The sequence below is a fragment of the Scyliorhinus torazame genome, chromosome 10, assembly GCF_047496885.1.
Source record: "Scyliorhinus torazame isolate Kashiwa2021f chromosome 10, sScyTor2.1, whole genome shotgun sequence".
NCBI lineage: Eukaryota > Metazoa > Chordata > Chondrichthyes > Carcharhiniformes > Scyliorhinidae > Scyliorhinus > Scyliorhinus torazame.
In genome coordinates, this window is record NC_092716.1 from 40,234,715 (window position 1) to 40,251,762 (window position 17,048).

General features: G+C 61.7%; 1 protein-coding gene across 6 annotated transcripts in view; it reads left to right on the forward strand.

The window, feature by feature from the left end:
* Nucleotides 1-403: 403 nt before the first annotated feature.
* The window catches only part of adat1 (adenosine deaminase tRNA specific 1), a 63,974-nt gene continuing 47,329 nt past the window's right edge, over nucleotides 404-17,048 (forward strand). For 2 of the 6 annotated variants that reach the window (XM_072517966.1, XM_072517967.1), the window contains exons 1-3: nucleotides 404-521; nucleotides 10,466-10,644; nucleotides 13,019-13,087. In XM_072517966.1, the coding sequence (XP_072374067.1) occupies nucleotides 469-521; nucleotides 10,466-10,644; nucleotides 13,019-13,087 (301 nt within the window). In that variant the 5' untranslated portion in view covers nucleotides 404-468. Of the gene's footprint in view, nucleotides 522-10,465; nucleotides 10,645-13,018; nucleotides 13,088-17,048 lie in introns of those variants that run through there. The other 4 variants (XM_072517964.1, XM_072517965.1, XM_072517968.1 and 1 more) reach the window with 4 other exon arrangements.

The following is a 17,048-nucleotide window of genomic DNA, read 5'->3' on the forward strand; positions in this document are numbered from 1 at the left end:
AATGTGAAAATGAGTGAAGTCAGACCCGACACGTTAACTCTGTTTCTCTTTTCACAGATGTTGCCAGACCTGCTGAGTTTTTCCAGCATTTATTGACTGTAGGCAGAGTTTGTCAGCATCTGCAGTATTTCACATTGATGGACTGGGTGTTTTGGTCTGAGGTGCAGCACCAGGCCTGCTTCAGACCAGCACACGGACATTTCAAATTCTTACTGGCTTTCCGCTCAGTTTGTGGGTCTTTCCCGGCTTTAGTTGGAGTAAACAGCCGGTTAATGATGGAACAAAGAGGTCCCGCCCCCCGCCATGCAGCAGTGAATGGGCCAAGGCTCACACTCACTTGGTGCGGGGGAGTTATTTAGGTCCAAACGACGCGATAGTTTTTCCGAAGCTGCCTCCACACATGACCAACCGTCCGGGAATGTCCGGCCCGCGGTGGGTGGCGCAGACCAGGGTGTGTGCGCATGTGCCATGGAGACGCTCCAGAGCGCTTGCGCGCAGACTCGGGCGCAGCACGAGACCAGGTGCGGGGTGCGGGGATGGGCGGAGAGCCGGGGGGGTTGGGGTTGGGGTTGAGCGGGGGGGGGGGGGGGTTGGGGTTGGGGTTGAGCGGGGGGGGGGGGGGTTGGGGTTGAGCGGGGGGGGGGGGGTTGGGGTTGAGGGGGGGGGGTTGGGGTTGAGCGGGGGGGGGGGGGGGTTGGGGTTGAGGGGGGGGGGGTTGGGGTTGAGGGGGGGGGGTTGGGGTTGAGCGGGGGGGGGGGGGTTGGGGTTGAGGGGGGGGGGTTGGGGTTGAGGGGGGGGGTTGGGGTTGAGGGGGGGGGTTGGGGTTGAGGGGGGGGGTTGGGGTTGAGGGGGGGGGTTGGGGTTGAGGGGGGGGGTTGGGGTTGAGGGGGGGGGTTGGGGTTGAGGGGGGGGGTTGGGGTTGAGGGGGGGGGTTGGGGTTGAGGGGGGGGGGTTGGGGTTGAGGGGGGGGGTTGGGGTTGAGGGGGGGGGTTGGGGTTGAGCGGGGGGGTTGGGGTTGAGCGGGGGGGTTGGGGTTGAGCGGGGGGGGGGGGGGTTGGGGTTGAGCGGGGGGGGGGGTTGGGGTTGAGCGGGGGGGGTTGGGGTTGAGCGGGGGGGGGGTTGGGGTTGAGCGGGGGGGGGGGGTTGGGGTTGAGCGGGGGGGGGGGTTGGGGTTGAGCGGGGGGGGGGGTTGGGGTTGAGCGGGGGGGGGGTTGGGGTTGAGCGGGGGGGGGGTTGGGGTTGGGCGGGGGTTGGGGTTGAGCGGGGGGGGGGGGTTGGGGTTGGGCGGTTGGGGTTGGGCGGGGGGGGGGGGTTGGGGTTGAGCGGGGGGGGGGGTTGGGGTTGGGCGGGGGGGGGGGGTTGGGGTTGAGCGGGGGGGGTTGGGGTTGAGCGGGGGGGGGGGGTTGGGGTTGAGCGGGGGGGGGGGGTTGGGGTTGAGCGGGGGGGGGGGGTTGGGGTTGAGCGGGGAGGGGGGTTGGGGTTGAGCGGGGGGGGGTTGGGGTTGGGCGGGGGGGGGGGGTTGGGGTTGAGCGGGGGGGGGTTGGGGTTGAGCGGGGGGGGGGGTTGGGGTTGAGCGGGGGGGGGGGTTGGGGTTGAGCGGGGGGGGGGGGGTTGGGGTTGAGCGGGGGGGGGGGTTGGGGTTGAGCGGGGGGGGGTTGGGGTTGAGCGGGGGGGGGTTGGGGTTGAGCGGGGGGGGGTTGGGGTTGAGCGGGGGGGGGTTGGGGTTGAGCGGGGGGGGGGTTGGGGTTGAGCGGGGGGGGGGTTGGGGTTGAGCGGGGGGGGGGTTGGGGTTGAGCGGGGGGGGGGTTGGGGTTGAGCGGGGGGGGGGTTGGGGTTGAGCGGGGGGGGGTTGGGGTTGAGCGGGGGGGGTTGAGCGGGGGGGGGTTGGGGTTGAGCCCGGGGGGGTTGGGGTTGAGCCCGGGGGGGGGCGGGGTTGAGCGGGGGGGGGGGGGGGCGGGGTTGAGCGGGGGGGGCGGGGTTGGGGTTGAGCGGCGGGGGGCGGGGTTGGGGTTGAGCGGGGGGGGCGGGGTTGGGGTTGAGCGGGGGGGGGTGGGGTTGGGGTTGAGCGGGGGGGGTTGGGGTTGGGGGGGTTGGGGTTGGGGGGGTTGGGGTTGAGCGGGGGGGGTTGGGGTTGAGCGGGGGGGCGGGGTTGAGCGGGGGGGCGGGGTTGGGGTTGAGCGGGGGGGGGCGGGGGGTTGGGGGGCGGGGGGTTGGGGGGGGCAGGGGGTTGGGGTTGAGCGGGGGGGGGGCGGGGGGTTGGGGTTGAGCGGGGGGGGGCGGGGTTGGGGTTGAGCGGGGGGGCGGGGTTGGGGTTGAGCGGGGGGGGCGGGGTTGGGGTTGAGCGGGGGGGGGGGGGGGTTGGGGTTGAGCGGGGGGGGGGGGGGTTGGGGTTGAGCGGGGGGGGGGGGTTGGGGTTGAGCGGGGGGGGGGGTTGGGGTTGAGCGGGGGGGGGGTTGGGGTTGAGCGGGGGGGGGGGGTTGGGGTTGAGGGGGGGTTGGGGTTGGGCGGGGGTTGGGGTTGAGCGGGGGGGGGGGGTTGGGGTTGAGCGGGGGAGGGGGTTGGGGTTGAGCGGGGGGGGGGGTTGGGGTTGGGCGGGGGGGGTTGGGATTGGGCGGGGGGGGGGGTTGGGGTTGAGCGGGGGGGGGGGGTTGGGGTTGGGCGGGGGGGGGGTTGGGGTTGAGCGGGGGGGGGGGTTGGGGTTGAGCGGGGGGGGTTGGGGTTGAGCGGGGGGGGGGGGGGTTGGGGTTGAGCGGGGGGGGGGTTGGGGTTGAGCGGGGGGGGGGTTGGGGTTGAGCGGGGGGGGGGGTTGGGGTTGGGCGGGGGGGGGGGTTGGGGTTGAGCGGGGGGGGGTTGGGGTTGAGCGGGGGGGGGTTGGGGTTGAGCGGGGGGGGGGGGGGTTGGGGTTGAGCGGGGGGGGGGGTTGGGGTTGAGCGGGGGGGGGGGGTTGGGGTTGAGCGGGGGGGGGGGGTTGGGGTTGAGCGGGGGGGGGGGGGGGTTGGGGTTGAGCGGGGGGGGGTTGGGGTTGAGCGGGGGGGGGTTGGGGTTGAGCGGGGGGGGGGTTGGGGTTGAGCGGGGGGGGTTGAGCGGGGGGGGGTTGGGGTTGAGCCCGGGGGGGTTGGGGTTGAGCCGGGGGGGGGCGGGGTTGAGCGGGGGGGGGGCGGGGTTGAGCGGGGGGGGCGGGGTTGGGGTTGAGCGGCGGGGGGCGGGGTTGGGGTTGAGCGGGGGGGGCGGGGTTGGGGTTGAGCGGGGGGGTGGGGTTGGGGTTGAGCGGGGGGGGTTGGGGTTGGGGGGGTTGGGGTTGAGCGGGGGGGCGGGGTTGAGCGGGGGGGCGGGGTTGGGGTTGAGCGGGGGGGGGCGGGGGGTTGGGGGGCGGGGGGTTGGGGGGGGGCGATGGGTTGGGGGGCGGGGGGTTGGGGGGGGGCAGGGGGTTGGGGTTGAGCGGGGGGGGGCGGGGGGTTGGGGTTGAGCGGGGGGGGCGGGGTTGGGGTTGAGCGGGGGGGCGGGGTTGGGGTTGAGCGGGGGGGGCGGGGTTGGGGTTGAGCGGGGGGGGCGGGGTTGGGGTTGAGCGGGGGGGGGCGGGGTTGGGGTTGAGCGGGGGGGCGGGGTTGGGGTTGAGCCGGGGGGGCGGGGTTGGGGTTGAGCGGGGGGGGGGCGGGGTTGGGGTTGAGCGGGGGGCGGGGTTGGGGTTGAGCGGGGGGGGCGGGGTTGGGGTTGAGCGGGGGGGCGGGGTTGGGGTTGAGCGGGGGGGGCGGGGTTGGGGTTGAGCGGGGGGGCGGGGTTGAGCGGGGGGGCGGGGTTGGGGTTGAGCGGGGGGCGGGGTTGGGGTTGAGCGGGGGGGGCGGGGTTGAGCGGGGGGGCGGGGTTGAGCGGGGGGGCGGGGTTGAGCGGGGGGGCGGGGTTGGGGTTGAGCGGGGGGGCGGGGTTGGGGTTGAGCGGGGGGGGCGGGGTAGGGGTTGAGCGGGGGGGCGGGGTTGGGGTTGAGCGGGGGGGGCGGGGTTGGGGTTGAGCGGGGGGCGGGGTTGGGGTTGAGCGGGGGGGAGCGGGGTTGGGGTTGAGCGGGGGGGCGGGGTTGGGCGGAGGGGGGGCGGGGTTGGGCGGAGAGGGGGGGCGGGGTTGGGCGGAGAGGGGGGGTTGGGCGGAGAGGGGGGCGGGGTTGGGCGGAGAGGGGGGGCGGGGTTGGGCGGAGAGGGGGGCGGGGTTGGGCGGAGAGGGGGGCGGGGTTGGGCGGAGGGGGGGGGTTGGGCGGAGAGAGGGGGGGTTGGGCGGAGAGGGGGGCGGGGTTGGGCGGAGAGGGGGCGGGGTTGGGCGGAGAGGGGGGCGGGGTTGGGCGGAGAGGGGGCGGGGTTGGGCGGAGAGGGGGGCGGGGTTGGGCGGAGAGGGGGGGCGGGGTTGGGCGGAGAGGGGGGGCGTGGTTGGGCGGAGAGGGGGGCGGGGTTGGGCGGAGAGGGGGGCGGGGTTGGGCGGAGAGGGGGGCGGGGTTGGGCGGAGAGGGGGGCGGGGTTGGGCGGAGAGGGGGGCGGGGTTGGGCGGAGAGGGGGGCGGGGTTGGGCGGAGAGGGGGGGCGGGGTTGGGCGGAGAGGGGGGCGGGGTTGGGCGGAGAGGGGGGCGGGGTTGGGCGGAGAGGGGGGGCGGGGTTGGGCGGAGAGGGGGGCGGGGTTGGGCGGAGAGGGGGGCGGGGTTGGGCGGAGAGGGGGGGCGGGGTTGGGCGGAGAGGGGGGGGCGGGGTTGGGCGGAGAGGGGGGGCGGGGTTGGGCGGAGAGGGGGGGCGGGGTTGGGCGGAGAGGGGGGGGGCGGGGTTGGGCGGAGGGGCGGGGTTGGGTGGAGGGGGGGCGGGGTTGGGCGGAGAGGGGGGCGGGGTTGGGCGGAGGGGGGGCGGGGTTGGGCGGAGAGGGGGGGCGGGGTTGGGCGGAGAGGGGGGCGGGGTTGGGCGGAGAGGGGGGGCGGGGTTGGGCGGAGAGGGGGGCGGGGTTGGGCGGGGGGGCGGGGTTGGGTGGAGGGGGGGCGGGGTTGGGCGGAGAGGGGGGCGGGGTTGGGCGGAGAGGGGGGGCGGGGTTGGGCGGAGAGGGAGGGGCGGAGGGGGGGCGGGGTTGGGCGGAGAGGGGAGGGGCGGGGTTGGGCGGAGGGGGGGGCGGGGTTGGGCGGAGGGGGGGGCGGGGTTGGGCGGAGAGGGGGGGCGGGGGTTGGGCGGAGAGGGGGGGCGGGGTTGGGCGGAGAGTGGGGGGGGCGGGGTTGGGCGGAGAGTGGGGGGGGCGGGGTTGGGCGGAGAGTGGGGGGGGCGGGGTTGGGCGGAGGGTGGGGCAGAGGGGGGCGGGGTGGGGCAGAGAGGGGGGCGGGGTGGGGCAGAGAGGGGGGCGGGGTGGGGCAGAGAGGGGGGCGGGGTGGGGCAGAGAGGGGGCGGGGTGGGGCGGAGAGGGGGCCGGGGTTGGGCGGAGAGCGGGGGCGGGGTTGGGCGGGGGGCGGGGTTGGGCGGAGAGGGGGGCGGGGTTGGGCGGAGAGGGGGGCGGGGTAGAGCGGGGGGGCGGAGAGGGGGGCAGGGTTGGGCGGAGAGGGGGCGGGGTTGGGCGGAGAGGGGGCGGGGTTGGGCGGAGAGGGGGCGGGGTTGGGCGGAGAGCGGGGGCGGGGTTGGGCGGAGAGCGGGGGGGGCGGGGTTGGGCGGAGAGGGGGGTGGGGTTCGGCGGAGAGGGGGGGTTGGGCTGGGCGGGGGCGGGGTTGAGAGGAGAGCGGGGGTGGGGTTGGACGGAGAGCAGGGGGTTGGGCGGGGGGCGGGGTTGGGCGGAGAGCGGGGGACGGGGTTGGGCGGAGAGGGGGGGGCAGAGAGCGGCGGGGGGGTTGGGCGGAGAGCAGGGGGGCGGGGTTGGGCGGAGAGGGTGGCGGGGTTGGGCGGAGAGAGGGGGCGGGGTTGGGCGGAGAGAGGGGGCGGGGTTGGGCGGAGAGAGGTGCGGGGTTGGGCAGAAAGCGGGGGGCGGGGTTGGGCGGAGAGCGGGGGCGGGGATTGGTGGGGGCTGGGATGGGTGTGGGGCGGGGGGAAGGGTGTTGGGCTGGGGAAGGGGGGTGGGGGAAGGGGGGTGGGGGGAAGGGGGTGGGGTTGGGGTGGGGGGAAGGGGTTGGGGTGGGGGGAAGGGGGTGGGGTTGGGGTGGGGGGAAGGGGGTGGGGTTGGGGTGGGGGGAAGGGGGTGGGGTTGGGGTGGGGGGAAGGGGGTGGGGTTGGGGTGGGGGGAAGGGGGTGGGGTTGGGGTGGGGGGAAGGGGGTGGGGTTGGGGTGGGGGGAAGGGGTTGGGGTGGGGGGAAGGGGGTTGGGGTGGGGGGAAGGGGGTGGGGGGGAGGGTGGGGTGGGGGGAAGGTGGTGGGGTGGGGGGAAGGGGGTGGGGTTGGGGTGGAGGGAAGGGGGTGGGTTGGGGTGGAGGGAAGGGGGTGGGGTTGGGGTGGAGGGAAGGGGGTGGGGTTGGGGTGGAGGGAAGGGGGTGGGGTTGGGGTGGATGGAAGGGGGTGGGGTGAAGGGGGTTGGGGTGGGGGGAAGAATGTGGGGCTGGGGAAGGGGGTAGGGACGGGTGGAAGGGGGTTGGGTTGGAGGGAACGGGGTGGGGCTGGGGGTGGTGTGGGGGGTGGGGTGGGTGGAAGGGGGTGGGGTTGGGGTGGAGGGAACGGGCTGGGGAAGGGGGTGGGGGAAGGGGCTGGGGTGGGGGGAAGGGGGTTGGGGAAGGGGGTGGGGCTGGGGTGGGGGGAAGGGGCTGGGGTTGGGGTGGAGGGAACGGGCTGGGGCTGGGGTGGGGAGAAGGGGGTGGGGCTGGGGTGGGGGGAAGGGGGTGGGGGGAAGGGGGTGGGGAGTGGGGGAAGGGTGTGGGGCTGGGGTGGGGGGAAGGGGGTGGGGCGGAGGCAGGGGTGGGGGGAATGGTGTGGGGGGGGAAGGGTGTGGGGCGGGGTGGGGGTGGAAGGGTGTGGGGCAGGGGTGGGGGGAAGGGTGTGGGGCGGGGGTGGGGTGGGTCGGGGGGAAGGGTGTGGGGCGGGTGGGGATGGATGGGTTTGGGTGGGGGGGATGTGTTTGGGGTTGGGGGGTGGGGTGGGGCGGGGGGATGTGTGTGGGGCGGGGGGATGGGGGCGGGGAGGGTGAGGGGCGGGGATGGGTGCGGAAGGCAGGTGGGGGATGGGGGCATGTCAGGGGGATAGGATGGGGGCATGTAGGGGGTGGGGGATGGTTAGGTGGATGGGATGGGGGTGTGGGGAATGGGATGGGGGTGTGGGGGATGGGTGTGGGTGAGTGTGGTGGGGGGTTGGGTGGGGGGGAGGGAGTGTGGTGGGGGCAATGTGGTATGGGATAGGGGGTGGGGGATGGGTTAGGTGGATGGGATGGGGGTGTGGGGGATGGGTGTGGGTGGAGTGGGTGAGTGTGGTGGGGGGTTGGGTGGGGGGGGGAGTGTGGTGGGGGTTGGGTGGGGGCAATGTGGTATGGGATGGGGCGGTGGGGGATGGGAGGGCGGGGTGGGGGATAGGCTGGGTGGGTGGGGGAGTGGGGTGGGGTAGATGGGAGTGGATGGGGGAATGGGTGGGGGGGCGGGATGGGACGGTGGGGGATGGGACGGAGGGGGGTGGGGGATGAGACGGAGGGGGGTGGGACGGAGGGGGGTGGGGGATGAGACGGAGGGGGGTGGAGGGTGGGGGATGGGACGGAGGGGGGTGGGGGATGGGACGGAGGGGGGTGGGGGATGGGACCGAGGGGGGTGGGGGATGGGACCGAGGGGGGTGGGGGATGAGACCGAGGGGGGTGGGGGATGAGACCGAGGGGGGTGGGGGATGAGACGGAGGGGGGTGGGGGATGAGACGGAGGGGGGTGGGGGATGAGACGGAGGGGGGTGGGGGATGAGACGGAGGGGGATGGGACGGAGGGGGGTGGGGTTGGGGCGGGTGGGATTGGGACGTAGGGGGGTGGGGTTGGGACAGAGGGGTGTGGGGTTGGGACGGAGGGGGGTGGGGGATGAGACGGAGGGGGGTGGGATTGGGATGGAGGGGGATGGGGTTTGGACGGAGCGGGTTGGGACGGAGGGGGTGGGGTTGGGACGGAGCGGGGTGGGGGGTGGGACGGAGCGGGGTGGCGGTGGGATGGAACTGGGTGGGGGATGGGACTGAGTGGTGGGGGGTAGGGGTTGGGATGGTGAAGGATAGGGGTTGGGACGGTGGGGGACGGGGAGTCTGGCGGTCACACGCTGTGACGGGTCGAGGGGAGCAATATTAATGAACTTTAACCTAAATTCGGAATAGCATCTCCTCTGGGGTGAACAGGTCCCTGTGCATTGTTGGACTGGTAACTGGGTGGTGGGTTGTGATCCGGGGCAATGAGGCAGAGGAGTGTGTGGGATGGAGGAGAGGGAGATGGAGGGGTGTGTGGGCTTGTCCAGCTGCGGCCTCCACTTTAGATGTTGCTGTTCAATTAAGAATTGATTGCGTGGCATAATAAAAGAATTAACGAAAATTGACTTTTATTTTACTTCACTAGCGTAAATCTCAAAAATAAATGTTCCAGTTGTGGTAGTGTTCTAACAGGATAATTATTTTGAGTCTTCACACTGACTACTCCTGTTATTTGGGGATAAGTTATGCAGATCATATTCTGGCTTCATGCCATACCCATAGTGTTTGCACTGAACATACGCTCATGAGATGAAGGAATGAATCTGGGGAGCAAACCCACAATGTTATTCTGAGGCTGCGCCAAATGGCCTTGCTTGAATAAACCACTGTCTAGATAAGAAAACGCTTTTTATTTTGAATAAAATTTGACCTGAAGTAAACTTGCACAATGGTTCAGACCGATTGCTGTATGACTGACTTCATGTAAAAGTTCCGTACTGAAGAATTCTAATAGTCAAGACTGCAGTGTCTCCTCGCCATCAATTCCGCCCCTCTCTGGCAGCTGCCTGAGGCTAAAGCAGACAGTCTGGTGTTACATTGGATCCAAAGATGAGATTCCGACTACATATATGCGTACTCAAGACCATCTACTTCCACCTCAGCGACATCTAATGACTGCACCTGCCTCATCTCATCCCCTGCTGGGACCCTCGCCCATGGCTTTGCTATTTTTAGATTTAACTATTTCACCATTCTCTTGGCCAGAATTCCAACCTTGACTCCATAAATTCAAACTCATCCAAAACTGCTGCATGTATCCTACCACGCACCAAGTCCCATTCACTGATCAGCCCTATGTTGGGTCACCTACATTGGCTCCCAACCTGGCAATGTCTTAATTTTAAAGTCCCAACTTTGTTTCCAAATCCTTCCACAACCTCCCTATCTCTGTAACCCCTGCCCGCCTTGCAACCCTCCCAAGATCTCAGCATTCTTCTTGAACATCCACAATGTTATTCTTTCCACCATTGAGCTGCTTAGATCCTAAAGTTCTCCCCTGAGCCTTGTTGCATCTCTACCTTTCTCTTTAAGATGTACTGATAAAAATTGTGGAAATGTACAGAAGTGCAAGCAGGATATACAGTCTTGAGACTTTGGTGTTCTTCTGATCAGAAATTGAGTTTCAATCTCCACATCCACAATCAAGAACATACATTTCTATTCTCTACCTCAGCCCTGCTACCTTTGAAATACTTATCTGTCCTTTTGTTAACTTGGTTTGATTATTTTGGTGCTCTCATTCTCAGCTGCCCATTCTTTAATTCATAATTACATTCTGTCTTGTACTTTATTCCACTCACCCGCCATCCCTATCCTTGCTCACCTGTATTAGTTCCTTAAATTTTTAAAGTCCTCAACTTTATTCATGACCTTCTCCCACCCTGCCTTGGCCTTGTATCCCTTCTTCACCCAAAGTTTACTGACTGGCTCTTCGCCCACCATTGGTGCCAGCAACCTTGATCTTGCTCTCAAGTTCCCTCGCTACACCTTTCTACCTCTATTGGGGTATACATAAAAATTATAGCATGTAAACAGGCCTTTTGGCCCAATCAGCCTGTCTATTTACCTTGATTGTAAACAAATTGCTTTAATCGTATTTACAGCCCTCTTCCCATGTCGCTTAATTGCTTTTCCTTCATCCACCTATCTAACCTGATCTTGAATTTTCAGGGTTTTATTAATACCAGTACAATTCCACACACTCTCAATTTGTGTAAAGAAGAATCTCTTCCCTCCGTTCTAAATCTTTTCTATTTAATCATGCATATTTGGGTCTTCAGTCAAAGCCCCTCTACTACTGAATGAAGTTGACTTCTATCTGGAACCTTAATAAACTGACTGAAACCCTATCTTTTGGACTAGGTTTTCAGTTATCCCTTCTGATACTTCCTTTCTATAGAAGTATTGCAGTTCAGAGAGGTAGATTGGTTTATTACATGAATAACCCATGCACCCATACAGGAAAGAGAAAAGCTTCTTCACTTTACAAAGTATTATTTAGTCTAATCTATAGTGTACCTGTTTCCACGTGTAACACTATTTTTTTCCTGTTTCCCTTAAGGATTCCCACAATGTGGACAGCGGATGAAATTGCCAGTCTTTGCTATAAACATTATTCTACCAAGCTATCAAAGACAGGTCTGCTAGATCTTAGAAGAGAATGGACACTACTTGCAGCTGTGGTAAAAGTTGAGGAAAAGTCCTGCACAAAACCATGTTATAGTAGTGTGAGAAATGATGGTAAGAAAGCAGGAGATTTATTGTTGCCTATCATAGCATATGCGATTCTGACAAGCACATTTTAAACTTATGGTATTTTTGACTGGTCCAATAGACAAGCTGATAAACTAATAGAATAAGCTAATAATCTTTGAACTTTTGACAGAAAGTTGCTGATTTTAATGATGTCCCACTGCCATGCTCCACTTTCTTGACATTTACTAGGAAGACTGAAAAGGGGGAACAAAGCCACGATTTCCTAAATGCTCTGAATTCCAATCATCTCTTCCTTCACTGCAGGAAGAAGTCAATAATGTAACAGACTCAAGTTCAGCATCAGAATAAAGCTATTGTATTTGGAATCCCTACAACCTCTTCAGTTTCCCCGAATGCACTTAATACACTTGGCTAGAGGTTCAAATCAATTATCTTGCATTTGTTTCAAACAACATTGACGATTTGGGTCATAGAGCATGGAATACATTTTTACATTCGGAGAAAGTATAGAAAAGGAAATCCCATTTTATACCAACAGTCATTTTTTGATAAAATTCAGTAGTAGAGGCGGCAAAGTAGTTAGCTTTGCCGCCTCATAGCTCCAGGGACCCAGGTTCAAATCCGTCCTTGGGTGACTGTCGAGTTTGCCCGTTCTCCACGTGTCTGCATGGGTTTCCTCCGGGTGCTCCGGTTTCCTCCTACAGTCCAAAGATGTGCAGGTTAGGTGGCTGGCCATGCAAATTTGCCCCAAAGTGTCCAAAAGTGTAGGTGGGGTTACTGGGTTACAGGGATAGGGTGAAGGTGAGTAGGGTGCTCTTTCCAAGGTCCGGTGCAGATGTGAAGGGCCGAATGGCCTCCTTCTGCACTGTAGGGATTCTATGATAGAGTTAACAATGGGAGGAGTTTCAGCCTGATTATGTTGAGTGTTGGGGGCAGCAGGGTAGCACAATCGTTAGCACAGTTGCTTCACAGCTCCAGGGTCCCAGGTTCGATTCCCGGCTTGGGTCACTGTCTGTGTCGTGTCTACACGTTCTCCCCGTGTCCGTGTGCTCCCGTTTCCTCCCACAGTCCAAAGATGTGCAGGTTAGGTGGATTGGCCATGCTAAATTACCCTTTGTGTCCAAAAAGGTTGGGTGGGGTTACTGGGTTACGGGGAGGTGTGGGCTTGGGTAGGGTGCTCTTTCCAAGGGCTGGTGCAGACTCGATGGGCCGAATGGCCTCCTTCTGCACTGTCAATTCTATAAAAAACGAGTGTTAAGATTAAGATTAGAGGCATAAAAATGCTTTCCACGCTTTTCTTATGTGCCTTAACCACAACCTTCGCACCCTGACTGTGCTAGGAAGACATGATTTAGTTTCTTGTAGTAGGCTGATTGACACAGCCACCTTATTTATCATTTTTGTGCTTCGGAACTGCAGCCATTCTTTTTTTAATTTAGAGTACCCAATTATTCTTTTCCAATTAAGGGGCAATTTAGCATGGCCAATCTACCTACACTGCACATCTTTGGGTTGTAAGGGTGAGACCCACACAGACACGGGGGGGGGGTAATGTGCAAACTCCACATGTACAGTGACCCAGGGCTGGGATCGAACCCAGGTCCTCGGCGCCTTGAGCAGCTGTGCTAACCACTGTGCCACCGTGCCGCTCGAGAACTGCAGCTACTCTAAACTAGGCTGGAATTGTCTGAATTAATTCCACTGGCAATAGTTTATTTAGATATTGCATGCCGCTGCTCCTTGCAGCCTGTCTGACAATTATCGAAAACCAATAGATAATGTTGATAATTTTGAGTAACTTAATAACTTGTTTGGTGTGAAGCGCATGAATTTCAGTACTGATACCCATAGCACTTCTAGTATGGTGAATTTCTTTAAAAGTACAGTTCTCTAAATGTACCACCTCATGCAGTACTGAACTATACCAACTAACAAAGATCAGCTTTCTTTACAAGTGTGTGGTGAGTTTGTTAATTCCAGCTGGATTGATCATAATATACCTCTGGGTTTGGGTGGGCTTAAACAGACAGGGTTCCTTGTTTCTCTTTGTTGTTTCTTATAAGTGTCCATGGTTGGGACATCAAGTGCGGACATTAGTGCCCCCATGACAAAAATAGAACATGGCGAGAGTTACTGTCTTCGATTTGTGCATGGAGAGTGACACTTTCATGAGCCTAAGTGAGGAAAGAATGTTTTGCAGGTGAGAGGGAAGAATACTAATGCCATGTTTAATTGCCTTGCAGCATTGACATTAGCATGTGTCATTCACAAAGTTAGCATAACATCACTTTGCATTGTATGATTGACATTATTGCTAATCTTTTTTGTTGAACACACATTTGAATGTTTGGAATATTGTCATAGGAGGTGTTATAAGATGGACCTGTGTTTCTTGCAGTAGCCCTGGAAGTTGTTGCAATGGGAACTGGATCAAAATGCATTGGACAGACAAAAATGAGCAAAGATGGTATGTATTAATGTTGGTGAATTGACAATATAATGGTACTCTCTGATTTTCAAGGAAATGGTTAGGAACAAAAGAAGATCGGGAGAAGAGAAGGCTACTTAGCCCGTTGAGCCTGCTCTGCCAATCAGTTAGATCAGGATTGACCTGTACCTCATCTCGGCCTTAGCTCCATATATGCCATGATACGATTTCCTAACAAAGGATATTTTTTAAAGCTCCAATGTCCCTGCATCTAGCGTTTTTCCAGAGATAGTTTCAGATTTCTGGTTGCTAATAAATGGGCTTTCTTTCAAATCTTTTTCTTGTGTAAAAGGCTTGACCACTCTTCCAAAAAGCAGACCAGATCTCTTAAGGACTGAAATTTGTGTTTCTGTCTGGAATACTTTGGTTAGCATAACCCAGGTCTAAACAATTAATTTTGGTAATGGTAAATTGCCAAGTGGATGCCCACCACATTTTTGTGCCTCCTCAGATAGCAAGAAACTATAGATGACTAAATAATTTTATGTGGGCTCTGTAGTGTTCTGAATTTTGTTTACAAATAGACTGAAGCTAGATACTCAAAACAATGAAAAAAGAGCAGCTCCCATTTTAAGTTTTAACCAGAAATCAAAAATAAGGGCGCGATTTAACTGCCGCGTCGCGCTTGAGTGAGAGTGTGACATGGCCATCAGATCGCGAGTTGCCAAAATCGTGAAATGCACCAGGTGCTGATTGGTTTGCGATCTAACCAGCCCGTCCCTGTAAGTGAGAAGCGAACCTCGCCACGTCATGCCAAGAAACCAATAATCACCAATTAAAGCCAACCTCCTTACCATTAACAAAGAACAAAGAAAAGTACAGCACAGGAACAGGCCCTTCGGCCCTCCAAGCCTGCGCTGACCATGCTGCCCGTCTAAACTAAAACCTTCTACACTTCCGGCGTCCGTACCCCTCTATTCCCATCCTATTCATGTATTTCTCAAGATGCCCCTTAAACGTCACTATCGTCCCTGCTTCCACCACCACCTCCGGCAGCGAGTTCCAGGCACCCACTACCCTCTGTGTAAAAAAGTACCTTGTATATCTCCTCTAAACCTTGCCCCTCGCACCTTAAATCTATGCCCCCTAGTAATTGACCCTTCTACCCTGGGAAAAAGCCTCTGACTATCCACTCTGTCTATGCCCCTCATAATTTTGTAAACCTCTGTCAGGTCGCCCCTCAGCCTCCTTCGTTCCAGTGAGAACAAACCAAGTTTATTCAACCGCTCCTCATAGCTAATGCCCTCCATACCAGGCAACATCCCGGTAAATCTCTTTTGCACCCTCTCTAAAGCCTCCACATCCTTCTGGTAGTGTGGCGACCAGAATTGAACACTATACTCCAAGTGTGGCCTAACTAAGGTTCTATACAGCTGCAACATGACTTGCCAATTTTTATACTCAATGCCCCGGCCAATGAAGGCAAGCATGCCGTATGCCTTCTTGACTACCTTCTCCACCTGTGTTGCCCCTTTAAGTGACCTGTGGACCTGTACACCAAGATCTCTCTGACTGTCAATACTCTTGAGGGTTCTACCATTCACTGTATATTCCCTACCTGCATTAGACCTTGCAAAATGCATTAATGGAAACAGACCCCTATCTAACGGCCTCCCCAGCAAGCAGTCACGTGGGCGCCGATGTGAAGCTGGCGGAATGGCTGCTGCGGGGATCCGAGGAGGTGAGTTGCCATCTTCGATGGGGTTGCTGCCCCGGTGCTTGGGAGTGGGTTGCCTCTGGGCTGGGGGAGGGGGGGATGTCTCATAATGGAGGCAACTCCAGCTCCTACCTAACTGCCCCAACGACCACCCATAACTCCCACTGACCGTGGCGGCCTCTGGGCACACAGCTGAAGGCTATTGCTAAAAGGAAATGGGCAATTGTAGAAAATTGAGCACTTCACAGCTGTGGATTCCAATGGAAAGGCGTGCCATGTCGTGGTTGGGCGTTATTGCCTCGCATTCCAATCAGACCGTGAGGCCTGGACACTTTACCTGAACACTGGAGGCCTCAACACCACAGACGCAGCAGCCAAAATCCAAACACCCAGCGACGGGGCCTCAGCCCTGGGGACATTCCTGCGACCAGAGGTTGGCCACGTGAGGATCATGCACTTGTGTGCATGCTTCTCTGGGGGTGTGCATGAAAGCTACATCCTGAGGCGGTCAGAAATCCCAGACTCTTTGAGGTCCACCCCAGGATGGCCACTTGGCTCTTGAGTGATTAGGACCTGGCTACTGACACTAGTATGGAGGCCGGTGACCAATGCGGAGACCTGGGGCGGGATTCTCCGATATCGGCGCGATGTCCGCCGACCGGCGCCAAAAACGGCACGAATCAGTCCGGCATTGCGCCGCCCCAAAGATGCGGAAGTCTCCGCATCTTGAGCGGCCGAGCCCTCACCTTGAGGGGCTAGGCCCGTGCCGGACTGATTTCCGCCCCGCCAGCTGGCGCGAAACTGACTTTACCGGGCGGCGCATGCGCCGGAGCGTCAGCGGGCGCTGACGGCATCCCCGCGCATGCGCTGTGGAGGCGGTCTCTTCCGCCTCCGCCATGGTGCAGCCCATGGCGAAGGCGGAAGGAAAAGAGTGCCCCCACGGCACAGGCCCGCCCGCGGATTGGTGGGCCCCGATCGCGGGCCAGGCCACCTTGGGGGCACCCCCCCGGTGCCAGATCGCCCCGCGCCCCCCCCCCCCCAGGACCCCGGAGCCCACCCGCGCTGCCGTGTCCCGCCGTCCCAAAGGTGGTTCTATCCACGTCGGCTGGCGTGGGTTGACAGCAGCGGGACTTCGGCCCATCGCGGACCAGAGGATCGCCGGGGGATTCCTGCCGACCGGCGCGGCGCGATTCCGGCCCCCGGCGATTCTCCGACCCGGTGGGGGATCGGAGAATCGCGCCCCTGATATAACAAAGCCCATGTGGGCACCCGGGCTGTTATTGAGCGTTGCACCAGACTGCTCAAAATGCGGTTCCGATGCCTCAACAGTTCTGGTGGTGCCCTGCAATACATCCCCCAGAGGGTTGCCCATTTTGTGGTGGTCTGCTGTGCCCTCACAAATCTGGCCCAGCAGCAGGGCGACGTGGTGGAGGGGGAGGAACACGCGGCCATCTCCGAGGAGGCGCCGGACCAGGAGGGGTTGGAGGATGAGCCCAGGAAGGACCCGCAGGACAAGCCGGAGGTTGGAGGTAGTGGCTGGGCCCAGAATGCCCAGAGGGCCAAGGAGGCCCTCATCCTCGCTCGCTTTTTATAGGCTGCGTCTTTGTCTGTCTTCTCACCCCCTCCCCTTCTAACCAACGCACCCATTCATAGGTGCCCATCACAGGTGGAGGCAGCCTGCTGCTTTCAGCGTTCCGTGGCCTTTGATGCCCCTGGTGGGCGACGTTTGGGGGCCCTGGGACTGAAGGGCCCCCGCCCAACTTGCCAGCGGTACGTGCTTCGCTGTGCCACCCTGTCCTGGAGGCTGACTCTGAAACGCGCCATTGTTAGGAGAGGGAAGAACTGGGAGCTGGTGCCCTCTGTTGCCACCCATAGGGTGGCTCCAGGTTGGTACCCAGTTCCTCCTCCTGGTCTGTACCCGTAGGGCTCTTGAAGACACCTCAGGACAGAGGGGCTGCTGGATTGAGCTCCGGATGCCCCTGCGTCATCTGGCTCTGCCAACCCTGGCCGATCTCCGCTGTTTACACCATGATGCTGATGGCCTCGCCGATGCTCCTCAGACATGCTCTGAAGCACCTGGCAAGGCCCACTTGAGACCAGGACATGTCCCCCAGTGACTGGGACATGCTCTGGAGCTCCTTGGCAATGCCCACCTGAGGCTTGGACATGTCCGCAGCCCCTCAGGTCACCTGGGACTGGGACACGTCCCCCAGTAACCGGGACACGTCCCCCAGTAACCGGGACATGCTCTGGAATGCCATGGCAATGCTCACCTGAGACTGG